The sequence below is a fragment of the Melospiza georgiana genome, chromosome W (assembly GCF_028018845.1).
Source record: "Melospiza georgiana isolate bMelGeo1 chromosome W, bMelGeo1.pri, whole genome shotgun sequence".
Classification (NCBI taxonomy): Eukaryota; Metazoa; Chordata; class Aves; order Passeriformes; family Passerellidae; genus Melospiza; species Melospiza georgiana.
Genome location: NC_080464.1, coordinates 14,111,707 through 14,136,618, shown reverse-complemented (window position 1 = coordinate 14,136,618; position 24,912 = coordinate 14,111,707). Strand labels below are relative to the sequence as shown.

The window sequence follows — 24,912 nt, the reverse complement described above, 5'->3', positions numbered from 1 at the left end:
TGGTGTCTTCTGGTTGACCTCTGGTTTTGAACATGCACAGTTTGTTTCTAGCAATTAGCAAGGTTGCTTTTATCTTATCTATGCCTCCAGAACTCAGTCTGCATTTCTCAGGACTTTCCAAGGCTGTTTTGTCATAGGATGTAGTAATGCATAATTTCTCTTATCAACTGGCTTCCCTTGATCAACTAGGTGGATAACCTTGTCATAACCATTTATCACTTTAGAGTTAAGGAACAAATAACTAAAATCCAAAGTGTTCTGCACCTATATTCATATTCTTTTTGCCAAGGGATATGTACCACACTGTTTGCACTAAAATTTAAAGATCCATTTATCAGACTTTTCAGTACCCACTCTTACTTACCAGCCTTCCCCCTCTTTGAAACTTCAATGAGCCTCAATGGAATTAACGCTCCTGAATTATTATGAATAAAGCTTAGTTTTGAATACAGGCTCCTATCCCACCTGTCAGCAATTTACACATGATACAGTTAATGATTTTATAGAACAATGAGAGATTTCTTGTTCCATACATTCTTCCTCTGATATATTGAGTTAAAATAAACAAGCCTTTGTGCAGATTAAAAAAGCAAATGAATGCAGGAGGGACCATCAGAATGACTAAGTACTAGTATCAGTATGGTTATCCTTCCTAAAATACTCTCACCCTGACAATATCACAAATCTGGATACATTCTCTCCAAATATCCAGTTCCAAGGTGCATTCACAAAACAAGCAAACAAAAAACCCATCCCCAAACTGAACAAGCTTTTTATTATGCAGTTGAGTTGATTTGACTTTAATACAAAAAGGTAGAAAAAATATAACTTTGATGATTTAAAACAGCTCCACAATTAAAAAAAATAAAATTCATCCTAGCACATGAAAGCCCAGAACATGCCCTTGCTCCCTTAGCAGAAGCATATATAGTGGCAGTCATAATTATTATGTATTAATCACCAGCAAAGATAGCTTCTTTCAAGTCAGCATGTGCTGTGTGCTCTGTACTTTTCTTTTTCCTTGTGAAAGGTATGTATGGCATATATGACATTCATATTTGGATACAGACTCTGACAGCTCTGCCTAGGCCTTCTGATGAAGATTTTAACAAAACAATGCAGTCAGTACACTGGCTGTATTAGAACAGATCCACCAGAAATAACTTCTGTAGCCAAAAGGAGAAAAAAACAACCCAAAACCCACAACAGAACAGAAACTTTTCAAGTTCACTACTAATATTTCCTTCATTCCCTTTTAAGCACATTGTTGTTTGCTGACATCTTTATCTGGTCATCAAGTAGTTACCTGTATTCCAGCTGTTCATGCTTTTCTGACCTCAACAAGTAATCTTAAAGAAGTCAGTATGTCAAAATAAGAAATAAGGCGCTTAGAATGGTTTAGGAAAAAAAAAATCTATAGTAAATAGTTTTGTATCCCAACCGCCACAGGGCCACTTTTAAGTTACAGCAATAACAAAAAAACAATGAACTACCACAAAAAGAATTTCCTTCTGTACATGATTTTTTATTATTTACATAATACAGCAGAGCATAGATGCTGGATAGAGTCATTATGTGCAATACCTAAGTATGAACTATCTGTACATGCTTGCATATCTGATAACTATATTGAAAGAAAAAATTTAAAGCAAAAGCTTGATTTTTTAATAGTGATGAAAAAAACTAAGATTGAACACTGCAATAAAAATCATAAGTAGCATCTTGTGTACATATACATGAAGAGGCATTACAACACTAGTCTACACTATACTTGATTATATAAAAAACCACCACACGTTTCATACATCACAAAGCCCCCTTCCATTATAACACAGAAATTATTTTACCAGACAAGCATCAGTGAACTATACTGTCCTTTCTAGTTATTATACAAAGCTGTAGATAATGGAGCCCATGCAATACACCCAAGAACACTGCAGTCCTACACCCAAATACAATTAAAAATGATAAAGCAGCCTTCCAAGAGTGGTTCCAGCTCCCACTTAAGTCTACAGGAGTCATGTTGAGTTTGATTCCCATACACAACAATTGTTACATTTAAAACTTTTTTTTTTTAACTTAAAAAGCTCCTAACAATCTTTTGAACCCAGAATGTGCTGAATTTAAAAAGAACATGAATAATAAACTGTTCAAATACTTCTGCAACTTACACAGGTGCATGTGTCACTTGATAGAGTTGGTGTGGTATGTCTAAAAATACCACCCATAGTTTTTGTTTTCTAAGTCAATCTTAGCACAATATTGTGCTACTCATCATTATTAGCTATGCAAGGAAAAGCAGACAACTGTTGCAGGACAGTTCTTAAGTTTCTAACAGGACATTTCCTTTGGGAAATTATTATAATTTTCATTATTCTAAAGTTGTTATCTGTTCTAAAATAGTTTTCTTCTCATACATATCTGATTTTTTCCCACTTTTCTCATTGCAATTGCTAAATTATTTTTTATTAAATATGGCCTCAACACTCATCTTACTGGATGGTAGAGCCCTCTACATGTCTTATATTCTGCTGGAATACAATGGAGCATGGAAACGAAAAATAAAATAAGATTTCAAATGGATAGAAGTAGACCATCAGCCTTTCTGACATATCCTTCTCCCAAACAGGCACTGTCTTTGGCTAGTCATAAACACCTTAAGCATCTCAAAAGGCAGATCTGTGGCAAACATTAAGTAAACATATATTTATCACATGTGAAATAGAGCCTGTCTTCTGTGCATGTGTATTCCTGCGCAGGTTCTAGCCATCCAATCATATTCTGAGGAGAGCATATACATTGTCAAGGACTGTATCTATCCAATTCAGCCTGCAACAAACACCCAAACATTGTGAAAAAACATTATGACAGACAAGGTTAAAATTAAAACTTTGGAGAACAAAGGAAAATGGCCATGCATATGCTCTTTAATGCTTTCATAGGGCATATTAAAATAAAACAAAAGTCAGTCTTTTCACAAATAGACTAGCTTATATTCTCTGGATTTTTTCAGCCACCACAACTGGATTCTCTTTCCTGATTTTTGCTGCAGCTTCTGCTTTGTAATCATATGGACAGTTATGCTTGTCAGAATAACGGTGAAGTCCACAAAATAAATTTCCACATCGGCAATCAAACCCTGTATAAAGAAAAGGAAAAACAACATCACTAGGAAGCTTCAGACTTGAGAAAGCTATAAATTAAGGGTTTACCCAGTTCAAAGGAGCTATGTACATCTTCTGTATCAAACAGATTAAGTGAAATGAATATTTTCAAATATCAACTCTATTAAGGGATCTAACATTATGGATTTTGTGACAGCAAGCAAAAATTTAATGCCTACAGATTTCAACAAATTTAATCAATGGCCTGGACTGAAAGATAATTTGCAGGATGGCCAGGGTATCAGACCCAGCCAGCACGGATTTAGGAGGGGTAGATCATGTCTAACTAACCTGATCACTTTTTATGACCAGGTAACCCGGCTAGTGGATGCAGGGAAGGCTGTAGATGTTGTTTTTCTGGATTTCAGCAAGGCCTTCGACACTGTTTCCCATAGCATACTCCTACACAAGCTAGCTGGCCGTGGTCTGGATAGGAATACCCTTTGCTGGGTTCAGAACTGGCTGGATGGCCGGGCCCAGAGAGTGCTGGTGAATGGTGTCACATCTAGCTGGCGACCAGTCACCAGTGGTGTCCCTCAGGGGTCTGTGTTGGGACCAGCTTTGTTCAATATTTTTATCGACGATATGGATGAGGGCTTAGAGTCTTTTATTAGTAGTTTCGCTGATGATACCAAATTGGGAATGAGTGTAGATCAACTAGAGGGGTGTAGGGCTCTTCAGAGAGACTTGGAACGGCTGGACGTATGGACAGAATCAAACGGGATGAACTTCAATAAGTCCAAGTGCCGAGTATTGCACTTCGGCCATAATAATCCCCTGTACCGATACAAGCTGGGGATGGAGTGGCTGGATAGTGCCCAGGTGGAAAGGGACCTGGGGGTGCTGGTTGACAGTCGATTGAATATGAGCCAGCAGTGTGCCCAGGTAGCCAAGAGGGCCAATGCCATCCTGGCCAGTATCAGAAATGGAGTGGCCAGCAGGAACAGAGAGGTCATTCTTCCCCTGTACTTGGCACTGGTGAGGCCTCACTTGGAGTATTGCATCCAGTTCTGGGCCCCTCACTTTAGGAGGGACGTCGAGTTACCTGAGCGTGTCCAGAGGAGAGCAACGAAACTAATAAGGGGCTTGGAACACAAGCCATATGAAGAGCGACTGAGGGAGCTGGGGTTGTTCAGCCTGGAGAAAAGGAGACTAAGGGGTGACCTCATCACTCTCTACAATTTCCTGAAGGGTGGCTGTAGTGAGCTGGGGGTCAGCCTCTTTCTCCGGGCGACAACGGATAGAACAAGAGGACACAGTCTCAAGTTGCGTCAAGCTAGATGTAAGTTAGAAGTAAGAAGGAAATACTTCACAGAAAGAGTGGTCAGAAACTGGAATCATTTACCCAGTGAGGTGGTGGAGGCATCATCCCTTGAAGAATTCAAAAAAAGACTGGATGTGGCACTTGCTGCCATGATCTAGTTGAACAGTTAGAACATCGGCTGGACTAGATGATCTTATAGGTCTCTTCCAGTCTTGAAAATTCTGTGATTCTGTGATTCTGTGATAATGTGTGTATTCTATTTGCCATCTGTCAGAGGTAGGGCAGTTATCTTTTGTAATTGGGCAGTTTTCTTTATCTCTTCCACAAACCAATCCTCCCTCCAGGAAATATCTTCTGTTAATATGCCATTGAGTGTCACTGCACGACTGATAAAATTACATCATCCCATTGTGAGATGCTCACCCAGGGGGAGGAGCCAAACATTCCTTCCTGGATATAATCAGAGATTTTGGGATACCAGAGTAGCCTTTTCCCACTGCATTCCCAGAGGAGCAGCTTTCTTCTCCACTGGATTCCCAGAGGAAGACCAGGCCCATCTACACCACTACCACACCTTCAGAGGAAAACTACACCCTTCTACAGGATCACTGCTTCAACAGAACCACATCTGTCACTCCAGGAGGACTGCAGCCACCATTTAATTAGACTGCTACCAACACCCTGACCCACATGGTGTCAGGTTGTATTCTGTCAGTAGTTTGTTTTTTTTTTTTTGTTTGTACTATTACATTTGTATTTTTAGTTTTCCTAGTAAAGAACTGTTATTCCTATTCCCATATCTTCGCCTGAAAGCCTTTTAATTTCAAAATTATAATAATTCGGAGGGAGGGGGTTTACATTTTCCATTTCAGGGGAGGCTTCTGCCTTCCTTAGCCGACACCTGTCTTTTCAAACCAAGACAATCTAGTAAGAGGCAACTAATAATATAAATCTATTCAATATTAACAAAGTACTATCATACCCGTAAGGCCAACCTTCTTTCTGCATGTGAAACATCTGTTCTTCTTTGGTTTAGGCAGTTCAAAAGCTTTCTCTTCACTCTGTGAAGTACTAGGTTGAGAAACTGATGGGCTTGGTTGAGTAACAACTGTTAAAGCAAGCAAAAGAATTAAAGGTTATTTTTTCCTTTTCTTGACTTCACTAGCATGTTTGTATTTATTAACAGTAAAATCCCCTCTACTAAGACCCTGAAGCTTATTGTCTGAAGTGGTAAGTAGAATAGGTATTCTATTAACTTCCCTTTTATCTCTACAGAAAATTATCAAGTTTTCCCCACTGTTCCATCATCTAGAAAATACAGCATACCTAGTATTATCACCTGTATACACCCATATAGGTCCTGTACACACAATATTAAAAGTAATATGATCCAGTTTAAATGAATCTAAAACAATAACAACACTGTCTAAGTTGTTGAACAGAGGGGATACTTGTGGAAAATAGTCAATAGGACCATATTTTAGAAATGAACGACATTTACAGTAATGCTTTTTTGTCATAGTACCAAGTTACTCTGCCATAATACTTGCAAAGTCAGATGATCTAAAACCTCAAACAGTACACCACCTAACATTCTTGAGCTTCAAACCATTGATTTTGTGATACACCAAGTATACTACAACAAGCCACACAGCTCAAAAAAGCCCTTATTTCAGACACTTTTCTTCAGTAATTTAAAGAAAAAAACTACATATTTACATTGGATATCAGTCTCCTTGTACTATATTCAACCATAATGATCAAGCAGTTTGAGTCAAAATGGTTTATTTTTCAATTGCCTTTGCCATGAACACTTTTGGTTACATTTCTCACTTTTTATCCAAGTTCTATGCAGGATAAAAATGGGTCCTTCTGTAGATCTGTTAGTTTTCTTTGAAAAATTAAATTTTTCATCACTTGTTTTAAAAATTCTTTAAATACCCAAATTAGTGCAGAAGAAACACAAGGGAGATGTGTTTGTATACAAACTTTAATGCATATAACCCAGAGAGTCTGTCCCTGTTCAGTATTCCTGGACACTCAATTGTATGATTACATCTAATGCTTTAAAAAATAATGAGCAAACTATAAAATATACTCCATAATTAATGATTGAGACTATAGGTTTAAAGGACTCACTTGTAACCAACTTTATGCTCACAAATATGATTTCTTAGTTGAGATCCTTTTAGATGAGTAAGCATGTCATTCTGAAAGTGGATTTTTTCAACATCATGAACCCCTTATAGTTAACATTTTATTATCCTTACTATTAATACTTGCTCTTATAAGATTTTATTTGTATTATGTTCGTATGCCTATCACTACTAACACAAAGCCTCACAGACCCAAGCCCCATTTCACAATTCACTGTAGAAGTGAACAAAGAGAGCCTCCAGTCAGTTCATATTTCAGATTGTAAACAAGATTCAGTAGTGACAAACTTCTAGAGGCAACAAGGAACTTTCAGTGCTCATACCCAAAAAGTCTTATGCTGGGAATCAGTATTTTCTTATACAATATTATAGCTGTAAGTCCTAGGGAACAACTCAAGCTCTTTACTGACTTTATTTTTGAATACTCTATAGATTCTTCTAGAAAGTGTGAAGAGTTCAGCATTAACACTATTTTGCTAATTCTGAGGACAACAATACTATCCAGTCTTGGATATATAATGTTTTTTCCATACTTAAGCATGCTATTAATAAAAAGAAAAGGTATGGCACTACATTCATAACTGCTATTAATACTTTTCAGAGTAATTTCAATAGCTGTTTTTTTTTTTAATTAAGCAATTCCTTTGCCTTGACAATTAATATTTTCAAAATTAACAGATATAACCTTTTGAACTCGTCTTTAAACCCCAAGGAAAGTAGTGTTCAGTATTAGATATTCTAGTTGAAAGCCTATGACCAAAAAAAATCAGGTTAAAAACACTGACACCACAACGTAAACCTGTTGGATACCACACACCTCAGCTGACAGGAATTAAGAAATTGATTAAACATCTCCCAAATCAAGCAGCATGATCAAGCTCCTTTTTGATTTTTTGTATTACCAGTCTGTTTAAAATGAAATGCTAGTTATGAGCTATGGCAGATGGAAAAAGGGAACTTTCCAATTCTCTGGTGGAGTGAGCAAGTGAGCAGCTGTGTGTGCTTAGCTGCCTACCAGGGTTAAACCACAACAGACCATTTTGGCACCCAACAAAGGGCTTGAAGGATTTGAGATAACAACAGACTTGACTGGAATGTGCTAGGTCAAATTTATAGCTGTTAGTGCTGTTTAACTAGGAATCAGCAGGCTCCTGGGCTTGCCATGGGCTTGCTTGCCTGACTGCAAAATAAACTCTAGTGCTCATTAGTGGCTGCTTTTTGCTTTCACTGCTTATCTTCTTATTCTGCTGTGCCTGGGAACATTCTGATAACAGCAATGACCATGCATGCACATGGGTTGGCAAATGGCCAGTGCATTGCTGCTGTGCTGGACAGGCTGGAACTCTGTGTGAACTCAAGTCAAAGGGACTGTGACCTGTGGATGAGTCCCCATGGAAACAGGACACCCTGAAGCATCTGTGGCCATGGTTACATCTGTGCCAGAGCAGGTACACCTCTAAAGGGATTGTGGCTCAAGAAGTCCACACTGGAGGAGGTAATACCTTGAAGCATCTGTGGCTGTGGATAAGTCTGTAACATAGCAGGTACACTCCTGAAGGGACTGTTGCTGTGGGTAAAGCCACACTGGAGCAGGTACATCTCTGAAAGAATTGTGGCCCATGAAAAAGGCCATACTGGAACAGGTGCACCTCAAAGCAACTGTGGCTATGGATAAGTCTGTGCAGCAGAAGGTATACCCTAAAGAGACTGTGGCTTGTAGATAAAGCTCCACTTGGAGCAGGCACACTCCTAAGGGACTGCAGTCCATGAATAAATCCAAGTCAGACCAGGGGCAAGGGGAGGAGTTCATTGCAATGTTAAACCCTATGGCCTGGTACAAAGGGATCAAGGGTAGAGATTGTAATGGATATGCCTTTAAACTGTTGTAATCTGGGTTTGGAGTTACATGTTATAGGATGTAGTTATAGTAGGAACCACCTGAACCAATGGAGAACAAACCTCACAAGAAGCAGTGTAAGTGCAGCAGTGACCAGATTTGAGCTCACTGATCCATCAAGACAAAGAGATAGTGTATTAGATAATTTTGTGTCACAATACAAAGATTAAAAACAAATCCATCTAAGTCAAAATGTTATCAACTACTACAAATAAACTTACTTCCTCCTCTACATAAATATACTGACCCTGAGACTAGCTGAGTTGGTAAGAGCATGGTGCTAGTAACACCAAGGTAACAGGTTTGCTTCCTCTGTGGGCCATTCACTTAAGATCTGGACTTGAAATCCTTGTGGGTCCCTTCCAACTCATAATATTCTGTGAACTCTGTGAAACTGACAGGTGTTCACCGCCACAACCAGCAACCTGGGAACTAGGAAGCAATGATGATAATCCAAAGTGCAAAGGCCCATTTCCGAAAAGAGGTGCCAAACAGGATCCTTCCTCCACAACTAAAAACATATTCCAAAAACAAAAAGCAGGTAACATGCAGAAATGGGCAACTAAAAGGTCCCAACACAAGGAGATTTCACAGGTTCCCCTAAATCAGAATTGTTCAATTTATTACTTGACACAGATAACACCTGCAAAAAGTAGGCATCCACCCACTTTTATGTCAGCAGAGTTAGATCTAATAATGGGTTTCAATAATGAAGTCCTCCAAGTAGCTTTGCATAACAGCTAGAACAGGGACAACACCCTTTAACTAAAGCTCACACATAAAAGCAACCCCCCATTTTTTCATCAAACTATCTCAAATGAAATATAAGTTTTAGTTCTTCTGACATGACATTAATAGCCACATTCATCAGATACTATCCCGACAACTGCTTCTCACAAAAAGCTCCCTTTACTACACATTAAACAAATTTTATGCCAGAAATCATACTGTGTTAATCATCAGGCAAAGTACTCAAAGTGCCATGGAATAAATCACTAGACAAAAGCTGAAATGATGGTAGGAAAATGGTTGTTACTGTCACCTGCAGACCTGCCTCCTCAGTACCAATAATCCTATTCATACGGAGCAAAGCCTTTTATCACCAGAACATGATTTATTGCCTTAACAGAGGTCCTGTTGGCATGTAGCTCTCTTCACCACCAAGGTTATTTCTCTTGCCAACTACCAGCTCAGATTACCAGATGAGGTTTGTTTAACTTCAATTTTAGGAGACCAGATCTCCTGCTACAAGGTTGAAGAACTTGGGAGCAAAAAGAAGTTTCCAGAAATGGACATGATATTTAATTTTATTAAGTAATACAACAATAAGTTAATCACAGGCAGTGTAAAATGCAGTGTCATCAGGAACAACAAAACAGGCACAGGGGATGCCATTCAGAGGGACCAGGACAAGCTCAAGAAGTAGGTCCATGTGAATCTCCTGAGGTTCAACAAGGCAAAGTGCAAAGTCCTGCATTTGGGTCAGGACAACCCCCAATATCAATACAGGCTGGGGAATGCAGGGATTGAGATCATCCCTGTATAAGAGGACTTAGGGGTAGTGGTGGATGAAGACCTGGATGGCAAAGGCATGGACTGGGAGAACAAATAAGCACCCACTGTAGGAGATCAGGTTTGAAAGCATCTAAGGAACCTGCAGGTGCACAAGTCCATGGAACCTGATGAAATATCTGCAAGTCCTGAGAGAACTAGTGGATGAAGTGGCTAAGTCACTATCCATCATATTGAGAAGTCATGGCAGTCTCCAGTGAAGTTCCCATTGACTGGAAAAGGGGAAACATAACCCCCATTTTTATAAACAGAAATAAGGAAGACCCAGGAAACTACAGGCCAGTCCATCTCACCTCAGTGCTTGGCAAAATTATGGAGCAGGTCCTCCTGGAGACTATGCTAAGGTACATAGGAAATAAGGAGGGGATTGGTGACAACCAACATGGCTTCACTAAGGGCAAATCATGGAGATCTTTATGAAAGGGTTACAGGATTGGCAAATATGGGAAGAGTGACAAAAAAAAATCTACCTGGGCTCATGCAAAGCATTTGGTATTGCCCCACACAACATACTTGTCCCTAAAGTGGAGAGATGCAGTGTTGACAGATGGACCACTTGGTAGATAGGAAATTGGCTGGATGGTTGCACTCAAAGAGTTGTGGTCAACAACTCAATGTCCAAGCGAAGACCAGTGCACACTGGCATGGACCTGTTCATACAAGTCCAGAGAAGGGCCACTGAAAGGCTTCAGGAAGGAGAGCTGGAGCACTTCTCCCATTAAGACAGGCTGAAAGAATTGGGGCTGTTTAGCTTGGAAAAGAGAAGTTTCAGGGAAGACCTTAGAGCAGCTTTCCAGTACCTAGAGGGCCTACAGGTAGGCTGGAGCAAGACTTTTTACAATGGTATGTAGTCATAAAACAAGGGGGAATGGCTTTAAATTGAAAGATGGTAGGTTCAGATAAGATATTAAAAAGAAATTCTTTACTGTGAGGCTGGGGAGGTCGTGGCACAGGGTGGCAGAGAAGCTGTGGCTGCCCCATCCCTGGAAGTGTCCAAGGCAAGGTTGAATGGGGCTTTGAAAAACCTGGGATAGTGGAAGGGTCCCTGCCCATGGCAAGGGGGTTGGAACTATACGATCTTTAAGGTCCCTTTCAACTCAAACAATTCTATTATCATAAATCTGCTAGGATAAGGAACCAATCTAATCCTAGTACAAAAAGTGCCTGAAAAATAAAAAGACAAACAAAACCTCCACAAATACAACTGTTGCACTGTATATTTGGGAACATTTACGTCATTCAGTCAGAAAGTAAGATGCATCTTCAAAGCAGACAGAGGGAGAACAGCAAGATTACTTATGATTAGAAGTAAATCACAAGCCACAGCATGACAACTGTTCAACTGACACAAAGAAAGGTCCTGCAAATAGGAAGACTAATGCTACTCTGACCCCAAAGTATTAAACTCACAGTGACTGAGACTTCTGAAAAAGCAATAATCACTGTACTAATAGGCTCAAGAACAATGCATCCCAATGAGCAAGGAATCAGGTAAAGAGGACAAGAAATCTGCATGGATGAATAAAAAACTCCTGTAATTACTCAAACATAAGCAGGAAACACACAGGAGGTGGAAGCAGGATCAGGCCACTTGGAATGAATATAAAGAGGTTGTCAGAGTAAGTAGAAATGAGATGAAGAAGACCAAGGCCCAACAAGAATTAAATCTGGCCAAGGATGTCAAGGACAACAAGGACTTCTTCAAATACATCAGTGATAAAAGGAAAACTAAGGAAAATGGGGGACCATTTCCAAATGGAGGGGGGACCCCAGTGATAGAGGACTCAGAGAAGGCAGAGTTACTGAATGCCTTCTTTGCATCAGTCTGCACTGACAAGATCAGCGCTCAGGGATCTTTGACCCAGGAGACCAAGGTAAAGCTATGTTAGAAGGAAGACTCCCTTGGTCGAGGAGGACTGGGTCCATGAGCCTGCAGTGCCCTTGTGGCCAAGAAGGCCAACAGAATCCTGGGATGCATTAGGAAGAGCATTGCCAGCAGGTTGAGGGAGGTGATCCTGCTCTTTTACTCAGCCCTGATGAGGCCACATCTGGAGTAGTGTCTAATTCTGGGCTCCTCAGTACAAGAGAGACATGGAGCTCCTCTCTTATGAGGAAAGACTGCGGGAGCTGGGCCTGTTCAGCCTCAAGAAGGAATGACTGAGAGGGGACCTTATTACAGCGACCTGATAAGGTCTTCAAGGTGAGAGAAGTGGACGAGAATCTTGGTTGATGATCAGAAGGCTGGATTTATTGATATATGATATATAATACATTATTACTATACTAAAAAGAATAAAGAGAGAAGTTGCAGAGGCGGCTAAGCTAAGAATAGAATAGAAAAGAATGAATAACAAAGTTCTGTGTCTAGCAGAAAGCAAGGACAAACTCTCCTGTGAGTGGTCAGCAAATCCAAACACTCACAAAAGACCAATCACCGCTGCACCTGTTGCATTCCACACCAGCCAATAACAATTGTTTACATTCTTCTTCTGGGGCCTCAGCTTCCCAGAAGATGAACAAATCCCAAAGAAAGGATTTCTATGAAAAAATGTCTGCGACATCTCACCTTTCTAAATTGTATAAATTAAAAAGAAAAATGCTGATGTGAAATGAACAGGAAATTTCTTCACCTGTAAAATATACAATCCAAAAAATCACTAAAACAATCCTACAATCTAAGAAAATGCAACAAACAATGCAAAGAAAATTCAAGTCCAAGCAGCTGAGTTTCAGGAACAGTCCATGAGCTGAAGTTGTTTCTCTTGGACAAATCTGAGAGTCCTTTTTGGTCCTGAAACAGACTTGCTACAAAAGTCCCATCAATAGTTATCAAAAACCATTGACAGTCATAACACAATTTCACACAATTTCAAACAATTTGAACAATTTTTGGAATGTCCTTTTCTGGCCCTTCAATGCTTCAGTGCTTCAGAGCTGCTGCCCGCTATTTTCAATCCTTTTATTTAATTTTAATTTTTTTTTTTGGATCGAAAAGGAAAAGAGCAGCAGCCAAGCAGAGCAGTGCCAGAGAAGGAAAGGCCCTGGGGGCCCTGGCCCATGATGGACCAGGAACCCCAAAACTGGCCCACAAAGGGGGGCCAGGACCGGTAGGAGAAACCACAACTCCCAGAAACATCAGGAGGCCAAGTGATGGCCCTGGCCCAAACCCACAAAGCAGGCTCTGCATTCCCACAGGCCTGCGCCCTGCTGCCAGTACAATGGCAGCATGGGTGGTGACACGCTTCCTTTCCCCAAAACCACTGAGGCATGCCAGCAGCAGGGAAATAGAAGCCTTCCCCAGAAATCCCATCTAGGGTCTGGAGATGTTTGTTCCCCACAGCAAACCAGCTGTGATCTCCTCCAGCTGTGCCCTCTCCCTCTGCAATGCATCAGGTTTGTCTCTCATCCGCCCCACAGCATCATCCACACCCCCTCTGGGCTGGGGATCAGAGGCAGGGCTCTCGGGATGCACGTGCCCCCCCATGCCACTAGAACGCAAGAGAGGCGGCAGCGATGGGAGCCGCCATGGGACCATCCCCAAAAAACCACCCCCCAAACCGCCGAGAATGCTGATCTTAAAAACAGGCAGCTGGACTGCCCCCAGAGTCAGCTAGCGGGCAGCCCCCGCTCCACGGAAGGAGAGACCAGCCTCCGGGGCCGCTGCTAGGACAGCCGGTCCGGGATGGTCCGCGCTCGAACAAGCCGCCAGTTCCAAGGCAGTCTCTGATGCCGACACGAAGGGCTGAGCCTCCGACAACGGCAGAGCCGCTGGGACAGCCCCGGACAACCCGAAACACTTGGGGAGGGAATCACACTGGGTGTAGGAGCGGCCGCGGGCTGCTCCGAGGGTCCCGCGGGTTCGGCACCGTCTCCAGCACCATCCTGAACAGGGACCATCTCGGCTTAGGGCGGCAGGGCGGCCAGTGGGAGCAGCATGGGGGCCGAAGGGGCTGGAGAGAACTCCTCCTCCGCTGAGCCAGAAGCTGGAGACGCAGCGTTGTCGCCTAGTAACAGCGACTCAGGCACAGGAAGCGCTGTTTCTGCATTCTCAGATGCAGGCAGGAAAGCCGGTGAAGCTGCTGGCGGGACCGCCTGGAGAGGCAGAGACGGGATCACCTGGAGTGGTGGCTGCACCGGCGGGGCGGGTCTTGGAGGCGGCCGCGGCGCTGGCAGCGCAGGTCTTAGAGGTGGCCGCAGGGGCCCAGCAAGCGGGGAGGCCTCGGGGACCAGTGCCACCCCCATCACTGAGCGGGGTGGGGTCCGAGAGGCCGACTGCGGAAAGGCCTGCCGGGCTTCCAGGGGCGGCACCAATGGCGCTGGCTTGAGCGCCGCCGCCCCCTCCCATCCCCCCAGCGGAGGAGAAGGGGGGGAGAAGGACTGCTCCGGAGAAAGAGTAAACAAAACTTCTTTGCGCAGCGCAGTTTCACCCCCCCGCGCCACGAAGCAGGGGGGGCTGGGAAGCAGAATCTCATCCCCCACCGGGTCTTCTCCCACTGGGGACGGGGGAAACGGAGCCAATCCATAGCAGTTAGAAATCCATGGAAAAACAGCTGCTCTCCGTTTCAAAACTGGGAAGAGCTTTCTAAATGCTGGGTAGACGGGAGGGAAGTCGCACCTCTGACCCCAAACGAATCGGAAAATGGAGTCCATGCATTCCCACACGAAAACATCCAAGGCATATAGGACATCAGTAAAGAACCCAAAAAGCTTTGCCCATCGAAAGAACTCACAGAGATCTGGTTTTGACAAGAAAAATCCGTCTTCTCCACACCATCTTTGCCAGAGGGCAATAAGGTTCTCCTCTGAAGGAGAAAACTGAACCTCTTCTTCCAAGGCATGTGTCCCCCATACGAACAGCCACAAACTACGAAGGGCTGAATCCTCAGGGATAGAAAAGCCAACAGTACCTTTTGAAAGAGTCCAGCATGCTCTGGCCCGCTCCACGGTTCTGCTGCTCTTTCCGAACATCTCCCGGAGGGTTTTCAGGTTCTCTTTGTGGTCAGCCTTGGCTGTGAACTCTGTCCAAATCAGGATCTTCAGTTCTTCAGCTCCTGGCTTGAATCCACTTCTGTGGTCACTTCAAAGCAACCATCACATGCTACACATACAGGATTTTACCCAGTGCAGCAATTTGCTCCTCTGGTCTTATCAAATTAATTTTTGCTCTGACACGAGGGGTCACCAAATATTACAGCGACCTGATAAGGTCTTCAGGGTGAGAGAGAGACGGAAACTTGGTTGATGATCAGAAGGCTGGATTTATTGATATATGATATATAATACATTATTACTATACTAAAAAGAATAAAGAGAGAAGTTGCAGAGGCTGCTAAGCTAAGAATAGAATAGAAAAGAATGAATAACAAAGTTCTGTGTCCAGCAGAAAGCAAGGACAAACTCTCCTGTAAGTGGTCAGCAAATCCAAACACTCACAGAAGACCAATCACCGCTGCACCTGTTGCATTCCACACCAGCCGATAACAATTGTTTACATTCTTCTTCTGGGGCCTCAGCTTCCCAGAAGATGAACAAATCCCAAAGAAAGGATTTCTATGAAAAAATGTCTGCGACAGGACCTCATCAATGTCTATAAGTATCTAAAGGGTGGGTGTCAAGAGGATGGAGTCAGGCTCTTCTCGGTGGTGACAACCAATAGGACAAGAGGCATTGGGCAGAAACTGGAACACAGGAAGATACACCTGAACATGAGGAAGAACTTCTTTACTGTGCAGGTGACTGAGCACAGGGGCAGTTTGCCCAGAGAGGTTGTAGAGTCTCCCTCACTGGAAATATTCAGGAACTGCCTGGACACAATCCTGTGCCATGTGCTCCAGGATGACCCTGCTTGAAGAGAGAGGTCAGATCAGATGGCCCACTAGGCCCTTCCAACCTGCCCCATTCTGTGGTTCTGTAACTAGACTGTCAGAACTGACAGTGGTTTTCCTTACACAAACCAATACAGCTGGAGCAGTTCATAAAGGACTGCATCCTGTGTGAGGGACCCATGCTAGAGCAGGTAAAATGTGCAAGAAGGAAGGAACAGCAGAGAACAGCTATGAACTGACTGCAACCATTTCCTCCTGCATTACTCATAATATAGGGAGAGGAGGTAGAAGAGTCTGGAAGTAAAGATGGGTCTAGGATGAAAGGGGTGAAGGGAAGGCATTTTTAGTTTTCTTTGTTTCTTACTATCATGCTCTATTTTTTTTAATTGGCAATAAATTAAATTAATCCAGAAAGGACTACTAAAGTAAAAGCAAGGTTTTAAAAGCTTCCTGTATACTCAAACAAATTAGCCAAATTAGTACCTTACCAGTTAAAAAAATGCATTAACTTCCACAGTAATAGGAAGCAGTAAGCATGCCAGTGAAGAGTGAAATGTCTGAAAGCATTAAAAAAAAAAAAAGCTTTAAGCATTCTAACTACTTTTACATTAAGGTAAACCCCAACTCCTACCACAGAAAGGCTGGGAAAAATAAAACAGAAGAAGGGATAAAGGTAATAGACAAAGAGCACCCAAAAGTCATCAGAAAAACATACAGCATTTCCACAGCACCAGAACTGAAGACTATACTACAAATTACATAATTCTTGTGCTGCACATTAACACAAGTGACTTGTATATAAAGTTTGAGTCAATAAGATGGTCAGTATTTATTATGCTTTATCAAACTTGAGAATATTTTATTATTTAGAAACTGTAACTGCTATGCTGATCTACCTGTCCATGATAAAATGCTAAAGAATAAACTGTATATTCAATTTGATGCCAAAGAACTGGGATAAAATTATTCTGCAGCATGAAACTAATCTCTCACATGCTCAACGGGCAGACTGAATATTTTTACTCTTACATCAATATAACAGATCCCCCTGTTAAGTATCACACTAAAATATGGTTTAGATTGGCTGCCATCAAGACTTGATGCCTTTTGCACATCTCTCAAAAAGATATGATAGCACGTTATTTGCAACAAGCACAGGACAAGCAGTTTGGTCTCCAGATGTATTCTTCAAGATAGACGGCTTCAAGACTTCAAGATTATTAGCTCCATTTCAGAATTGTTTCAATTGAGGGCATCTACTTGAGCTACAGCAGACATGGGAAATGGGAAGGTAATTTTGAACACAAGAAAAAGTTGATATATCTGATGATTTTATTGACAGCCACAAAGGAGCTGTCTACAGATAGCACCCACGTTTAAATACTATAGCCATGTTTGAAAACAAATCAGAATCAGATATTAAAACAAGAAGCAAGCAATATAATCTATCATCTTGAATATTCAATAGCTCATAAGATATTCAGCATATTACTCAGAATATCTGTAACACACTGTAAATTTCAAAGCTACTGGTTTTATCTGTAACATAAGTGAGGGCATCCCGTAACAGCATGTAAGATAGCTGTGGCGTTGAACATTAAAATAACACATCATATTGGCTTGGTATGGAGCCAAAAGAAAAATGAGCTCACCATCATCTCAATAATTTCATTATATGACAACATTCAGGAATGGGAAGAGCAATCTACAACATGGATGGAATAAGACTCTAAGTTAACAGTGTTTGTGGAAGAATTTTAACACTTATTTTACAGAAGACCATATACATTTCAAGTTCCAGTTCACCTTCTTCATAGGCAGCACTACTGCACAGCTGTGGCTTCAGTGATAACTCACCACATTGCTCTGTAAAACAAAGCTATTACTGGGTTCAGAAAAATAAGGTTTTTGATATGCACACTACACTAATTAAGTCTGGAAACACTAACAGCCCTGAGAGATTTATTCAGAAACGTAGTGACCCACAAAAATGCGAGAAATATGCTATGACTTGATACAATATGATTATTTAAACATATTTGTTTTCACAACAGTTGAGTTTTAGTGCTCAATATGCAAGTCAGCTCTCTTGTATGAATCTTTTATTGCCATTTAAAAATCTGCTTAAATAAAACAGGTTTCTTCGAGGCCTCTACTATGTCTCACTGTTGGAGAGTTTTTGTGCAGACGTGGCTTGAGAAAAAAGGCCATGATCATATACAGCTGGTTAAGCAGTAAAAAGCAGCTGTAAGCAGTAAGTTCTCAGCCTTTTCCTTACGAGAAAAACAACAACACTGCGTCCTTGAGCAAATAACAAGAAAAACATGGTGAAAAACATGGTGCCCTTGAATGTAGTCAACAGCAGGATGTAAAAACAAGAATTAGCCTCAACAAGAAAACCACAAGTATTTTGAGAATGTAGCCACAAAGGAGGGGTTGACATGTAATCTGTAACCAATGATGAGCTTAGCTTTTGCAATATGTATGAGCTTAATTAACACTACTATAAAAGTATGTAAGCTGGATCAATAAATTTGAGACCAATGATCATCAATAGGATGTGCTCATCTCCCTTCACTTCCGTCATCTCACCAACTTAGTAATAGTATTGCTCTGATGCAATAATCAACACAAGGAAAGTAAATTAGTTATATAAGGGGGTTTTGGCATTTAATTCCTGTAAGTTAACATGGGGAAAAAACCCACAAATATGAACAATATCTCTAGAATATTTTGGGTATATTCTGACTATGGTCAAAACTGAACAAAAATTAAATCCTTACTTAAGAAGTGCAGAAGCAGATCAAAAGCCTATAAAATGCATTATATAATTAATGTCCAATTATGGAATTTTGATAGAAAGGTATTTATATTTCACTGACTTCTACACAGTTCATCAGATAAGCAACTGAACACATGCCACAATTCAATTCCAAAACTACAACAAGCAACAAAGTTGAACTAAGAAACTAGAAGTTAAAATATAGTATGTTAGACATTTAAATTATAACCAACTAGGCCAGTTATATCTGTTATGCCTTTCTTCCTTCAAATGCTAAGATATGATTCATTGCCTTCAGACCTGATTTGTTCTAAATGAGAATCCAGATTACAACCTCAACCTGAGAAAAACAAAAGAAAATACAAGCCTGTTAAGATTAATTTTATTCAACTTCAGAACCCGCTGGAATCAGATGCTTAAAATCCAAACAGCATGAGAGTATTCTTTTAGCCCACAGACTTAAAGACAATTGTGCAGACCTAACTATTTAGAACTTTGAATTGAAGTCTTCATAATGCTTAAGAAAAGAAAAAGCCAAACCTACTTTGCTTGAAGGCTACATTGTTTGTTCCAGACCTACCATCTAATAGACAGTTATGAAATTCAATTGCCAAGGTGAGACCACAGATAAAACTAAAGTATTTTCATTACCAACATCATGACAGGCATTAGCTTAGAGAATTACATCTCATAGAAAGTATTAGCTTTGTTTTACAAGGTGACATTATCTACTATTGTTTCAGCTCCTCCTCAAGAAAGACCAACACATATTGGATGCTGCAGAAAAAGAGAAAGGAAAAAAAAGAAACTAACCCAAACACAATAGGGATTTATAAAAAGGTGAGGCCAGCTTTTTTTGACTGCAAGACACAGGATCAATATACTAGTAAATACAGCAAACACTTGCTGTATCTTAAATGTCTGATAAACCCTTAGTAATCTAAAAACAGCAAAGGCACTATTCTGTGCTGTCTAAAATCTGCTTCCAAGTTAACTTTTAGATCAGCTGAAGACTGTTTCAAGAATTTAATGATATGTACTAAGGAAGAAAATTTTGTTATAGAAGTTTGTTTTCCAAACTTTTAAATTCCATCGTCATTTTCCCTATTATCTCTATGCAAGCTTTAACAGAGCTTTGACTGGTTTCAACTCCGAGTTTCAAGCTGCAAGATTATTATCTTGAGTTGCTTTTAGGGACTTTTTTCTTCTTCCTATTCTAATCAATAGAATGTTGTGTGTGACACTACCATTTAGTTGCCCTGTTATAAAAAAATGAATATTGAGTCAACATAAATAGAAGACCGGCCTTCATAGTCAGCAAAATGACAAATCCCTATTGGCAGTTTTAATAAGAAAATTCAGATATTACTTGACAACTGCTACCAATTTATGTTTTCCTTTCCTGCCTATCACTTTTTCAGGTACCAATACATAATAAGACAATATGGGTTTATAAATAGTGTAACAAAGTATAAATTTCTAAGTTACATACAATAACTTCAGATAACACAAGTTACAGGAAGCTGAAATATTGGGATATACAACACACTGCAACACTGAAACGTGCAAAAATCTCCTCAGTCTGTACATAACCAAAAAAGAATATAGTAAAAGCAACTGTAATTTATTTCATGTCACAATTCTAACTTAACATGACAACTAAAATTGTAAAAACCTGTGAACAAAACCCGAGCAATTAACTAGTAGCTGTAATTAATAGCAGTCCTAAACAAAGATGCATGTATACAGTGCTGAGTGGTACATTCTGGAATTTTCAACACAAAAGAAGTAGAAGTAATTTTATCTTCAGTTGTAGCAAACACATTTTCCTGTTAAAAATCAGCTTTCAATGTTTTAAGACTTTCAGAACTATTAAAATTAACAAATATCAATATCTATAAATATCAAACAGGTACATTAAGATATCCATTTGAATAAACTGCCATATAATAAGCATGAATTTGCTCGCTTTTTAAAATTGAACATTCTTACTAAGCAATTAATGCTGTAAGTACTCCATATTCACACAACAGCATTTCAGTTATATCTACTGATTACTCACTTAGTCCAAGACCCTTTAGCAGTCCTTGTTAGTATTTTAAATCAAGTATTCCCTTCTGCCCTATTCTCATCCTTTTGTAAAATAGAATTAAGAACCCTGTTCTTCAAATGCAACAAACCATTTTGATAGCCACAAGTCAGCAGAAACTGTACTGCTAGGCTTTATAAAGAAATCAACACTGACTTCAAAATTTAACATCTTGCACCCAGATACAACTTCAGTGTCTTACTTTTAAAAATGAAGGTTTGATAGCCAAAATGCTCCTCAAATGTCAAAAGTTATGCACTAAAATTGAACACGTCTGTAAACTATGTTCTGGCACTAGTAAGTCTTCTTGATTCTGAGAGTATTAATACTCAAGAAGCATTCATAATTAACATTTCCTCAAGACAATCACCACAGAGATGCCTACTTAAGAGAAAGTAAATAAATTGTCAGCTTCTGTTAAGCCAGTTGTATCCAGTGTTACTCTGCAAACATACCTGGCTCGATGTCTGTTTTTGGTGATACTTTCTCCTCTCTTGAAATGCTCATTTCTGTCATTTGCTGCATTACAGGCAAAGCAGCAACAGGCACATTTCTGTTTACATACAGTGAAATGGGTGATTACATTAGTTTAGAGTACATAAGAGCTTAAACTGTCAAAATCCATCAGACTACCCAATCTGTTATTATTGATACACATTCTTGACCTGTACTTCTATGTCTCTTCCCAAGAAGAAACTAGGCAAACTGTAGCAAATATTTCCCCAGATAAACCAGAAATGTCCTTGTAAATGTAGTAGTCCAATACCAAACACTAATTAGTCCTAATTTATAAAGATTCATAAAGCACTGTAAAGTGCGCTGTCACTTTTTCCTCTGCAGAAACTCTCTGTAACAAGGCAACGTCACTTTAACTTGCTATATACTCACAGTTCATTCAAACCTCAAAATAATACCTTCATCTGGTAAAGGGTCTAGAAAGCAAGTCTTATGAGGAGTGGCTGAGGGGGCTGGGAGTGTTTGGCCTGGAGAAAAGCAGGCTATGGGGAGACCTTATTGCTCTCTACAACTACCTGAAAGGAGGCTGGAGCAAGGTGGGAGTTGATCTCTTCTCTCAAGTAACAAGGGATAGGACAAGAGGAAATGGCCTCAAGTTGTGCCAGGAGAGGTTTAGATTGGATATTAGAAAAAATTTCTTCACTGAAAGGGTGGTCAAGCATTGGAAGAGGCTGCCCAGGGAAGTGGTTGAGTCCCCACCCCTGGAGGTATTTAAAAGCCATGTGGATGTGGCACTTAAGGACACGGTTTAGTGGTGGACTGGGCAGTGTCAGGTTAATGGTTGGACTTGATTATCTTAAGGGTCTTTTCCAACCTAAATGATTCTATAATCTTACCTTGATTTTCCAGATGTGCTACTAGCAGTACCTTCACAGTTGCTTAAGCTAGCATCGACTCTCTGTACAGATGGAGAGTCTGAGGTAGGACTGTTTGAACCACTAGCTGTCCCTATATAACAGAAATTTGAGAAGTTAATTATAAGCAAAGCATAGAATACAAGTTAGTCAAGCAGATTTTAATACAGTTATGAACCATTTCAAATCCTTCCTCATTCTACTGCATCTTCTTAATATAGGCTATATTGTTAATGACCAAAACACAAGGATTGTATAAAAACACAACTGTAGCAGAGAGTAAGTAAAAATTCAACTTAAGGTTCAACACCAAGTGGGCCAGAATATATTACATTAAAAAGCATTTTTATTGTGATTTAAAGTATTATCTCCTTTGATATTCATAGTTTTAATATGCAGCTATCAGAAGATCCCCTGAATACATCTCATCACCTATACATTATGTTTTCAAGTCACACACAAAAAAACCATGTCTTAAACCTTTACCCATTGGGCTGATTCTGCCACTATTCTGCTGTCGCTGAAGATGTTCTTTGTAGCAAACAGAACACATGCCATTTGTTCTAGGATTTCCATAAAATCCACATCCTGTACTACACAGCATAGGCACTGGGGTCTGGTTTGTCTCCTGAGCCATTTCAATTCTGTAAATAAAACCAAGAACTGCATTAAGAACTGGCATTTCACCAAAATTGATTACAGGGTTATAGAATTAAAGTAGGTCTGCTTACCTTGCCCACAAAAAGTGATATCAGCATTTTTAAAGATGGCTATATGGATGTTAATATATAATTCAATACTTCAATTGTATTGATAAGTAACATTGTCAGGAACATCTAAGAGAGGTAAAAAACATTATCATAGTTTAGTGGGTTGACCTTGGCTGGATGCCAAGTGTGCACCAAGCTGCCCTATCACTCCCCCTCCTTAACTGGACAAGTGGAGAAAAAGACAATGAAAGGGTCATGAGTTGATATAAGGAGAGGGGAGATCATTCACCAATCACCATCACAAACAAAACAGATTCAACTTGGGAAAAATTAATTTATTATCAATTAAACCTGAGTGGGATAATGAGAAAACAAAATCAAATGTTAAAACACCTTCCCTACACACTTCCCTTCTTCCTGGGCTAAACTTTACTCACAATTTTTCTATTCCCCCACCCCTCCATCCCCCAGCATCACAAGGAATGGGGGTAGAAGTCAGTTCATTACATGTCTTTCCTGTTCCTTCCTCCTCACATTCTTCCCCTGCTCCAATGTGGGGGCCCTCCCACAGGGAACGGTCTTCCATGAATGTCTCTGATGTGGGTCCTTCCCACATGCTGCAGTTCTTCACAAACTGCTTCAGTGTGGGTCCCTTCCACTTTTTCTTTCCATGAGGTGCAGTCCTTCAGGAACAGACTGCTCCAGTGTGGGTCCTTCACGGGGTCGCAAGTCCTACCAGCAAACCTGCTCCATCATGGGCTTCCCTCAGGGTCATAGCCCCCTCTCCATCACCTGGAGCACCTCCTCCACTGATCTTGGAGCCTGCAGAGTTGTTTCTCTCACACATTCTCGCTCCTCTCTTCCAGCTGCTGTTGTGCAGCAGTTTTCCCCTCCTTCTTAAATATGTTATCACAGAGGTGCTATCACCATTGCTGATTGGCCAGCAGCAGGTCCATCTTAAAGCCAGCTGGCATTGATTCTGACATAGCAGAAGCTTCTGGCAGCTTCTCACAGAAGCCACTCCATGGCCCCCTGCTACCAAAACCCTGCCACACAAACCCAATACACACAGTAATACTGATAAGCAATATACTTATCAGAAACCAAACTATGTGTGCAGATTACGACCAAATTTAATTAACTGGCCAACAAAAAAATTATTAACCTCTGAGCACTTACAGGGTAGAAAAAAACCCAAACAAACCACAGCTAGATGGGTAAAACAAGCAAGACCAAGTTTGGGTCTACTAAATAGTTTTGGTAATTAGCACAGTTTATCTTTGCAGACTCCAGAAGAACTGCTCCACTTTTTCAGTAATGGTGATCTTGTATCATTCTGATGCTAATAACATTGTTAGCAGTTTGTACTTTCAAAATACATTTGTTAAACAAAACAAAAATCACTGAAGGATGGGCAACAGTAATTTTAAAATTGGATTTTATATCTTTAGGAGATGTTTCTATAACAAGATGTTTACCTTTGCTTAAGTTCCATACAAAGCCCAACACTGAATATTAACTAGCAACAACATACATACAGTAAGCCCGCAAAACAGATGATCCAAAAGCATTACTGAAATATGCTTAAACCAAATTTTGCTCTTCCAAGAAAAATAAACATACATTCATACATTCATTTGCATACTATATGCATTTCCAAAGAGCCAGTTAAATCTTTTGTCTTTAAAATATAGGCAGACTTCTGCATCTTTCAAAGATAAATAATTCTAACCCTCATCTCTGCCATCAACTGCAAAAGTTAGGAATAAAAATACTTCACCTTCGCTGGCAGTTGACCTCTGCAATACAAGGCTAGTAGAAAAACTGATATAGCAACCAAATCCTAGTTTTATTGCCACTGGGAACTACGACTATAATAATCAAGCAATCTACTACAAATTGAGGACACACTTGTCCTCCAAAAATTTAAATTTAGTGCCTATAGCACTTAGACATTTTAGTGAAAACTCCAGATTACAGCCTTCCTCTTAAAGGGCAGCCACAAAACAAGATATTTGTCTGCTGATGCTCATGAAAACTCAAGCATACCAAACATTAATTAACTCTAGTGTATAAAGAAATA

The 24,912-nt window shown here is 40.3% G+C and overlaps 1 protein-coding gene across 1 annotated transcript; it reads right to left on the bottom strand.

The window, feature by feature from the left end:
• Positions 1–2,990: 2,990 nt before the first annotated feature.
• Positions 2,991–22,756, bottom strand: LOC131095426 (AN1-type zinc finger protein 5-like). Its single transcript, XM_058043127.1, has 5 exons — positions 22,606–22,756; positions 22,102–22,213; positions 21,205–21,302; positions 5,411–5,536; positions 2,991–3,139 (listed from the first exon to the last, which is right to left on the bottom strand). Exons 1-5 carry the CDS (start codon positions 22,754–22,756, stop codon positions 2,991–2,993), a joined length of 636 nt encoding a protein of 211 aa, XP_057899110.1.
• Between the last annotated feature and the right edge of the window lie 2,156 nt (positions 22,757–24,912).

Excerpts from the sequence above, each read along its gene's own strand:
- LOC131095426 (XM_058043127.1), bottom strand. The coding sequence starts at position 22,756 with ATGGCTCAGGAGACAAACCAGACCCCAGTGCCTATGCTGTGTAGTACA. Across the intron at positions 21,303-22,101 it reads AGCACATCTGGAAAATCAAG|AAATGTGCCTGTTGCTGCTT; the intron begins GTAAGATTATAG and ends GTATGTAAACAG. Across the intron at positions 3,140-5,410 it reads AAAGAAGGTTGGCCTTACGG|GGTTTGATTGCCGATGTGGA; the intron begins GTATGATAGTAC and ends TTCTTTATACAG.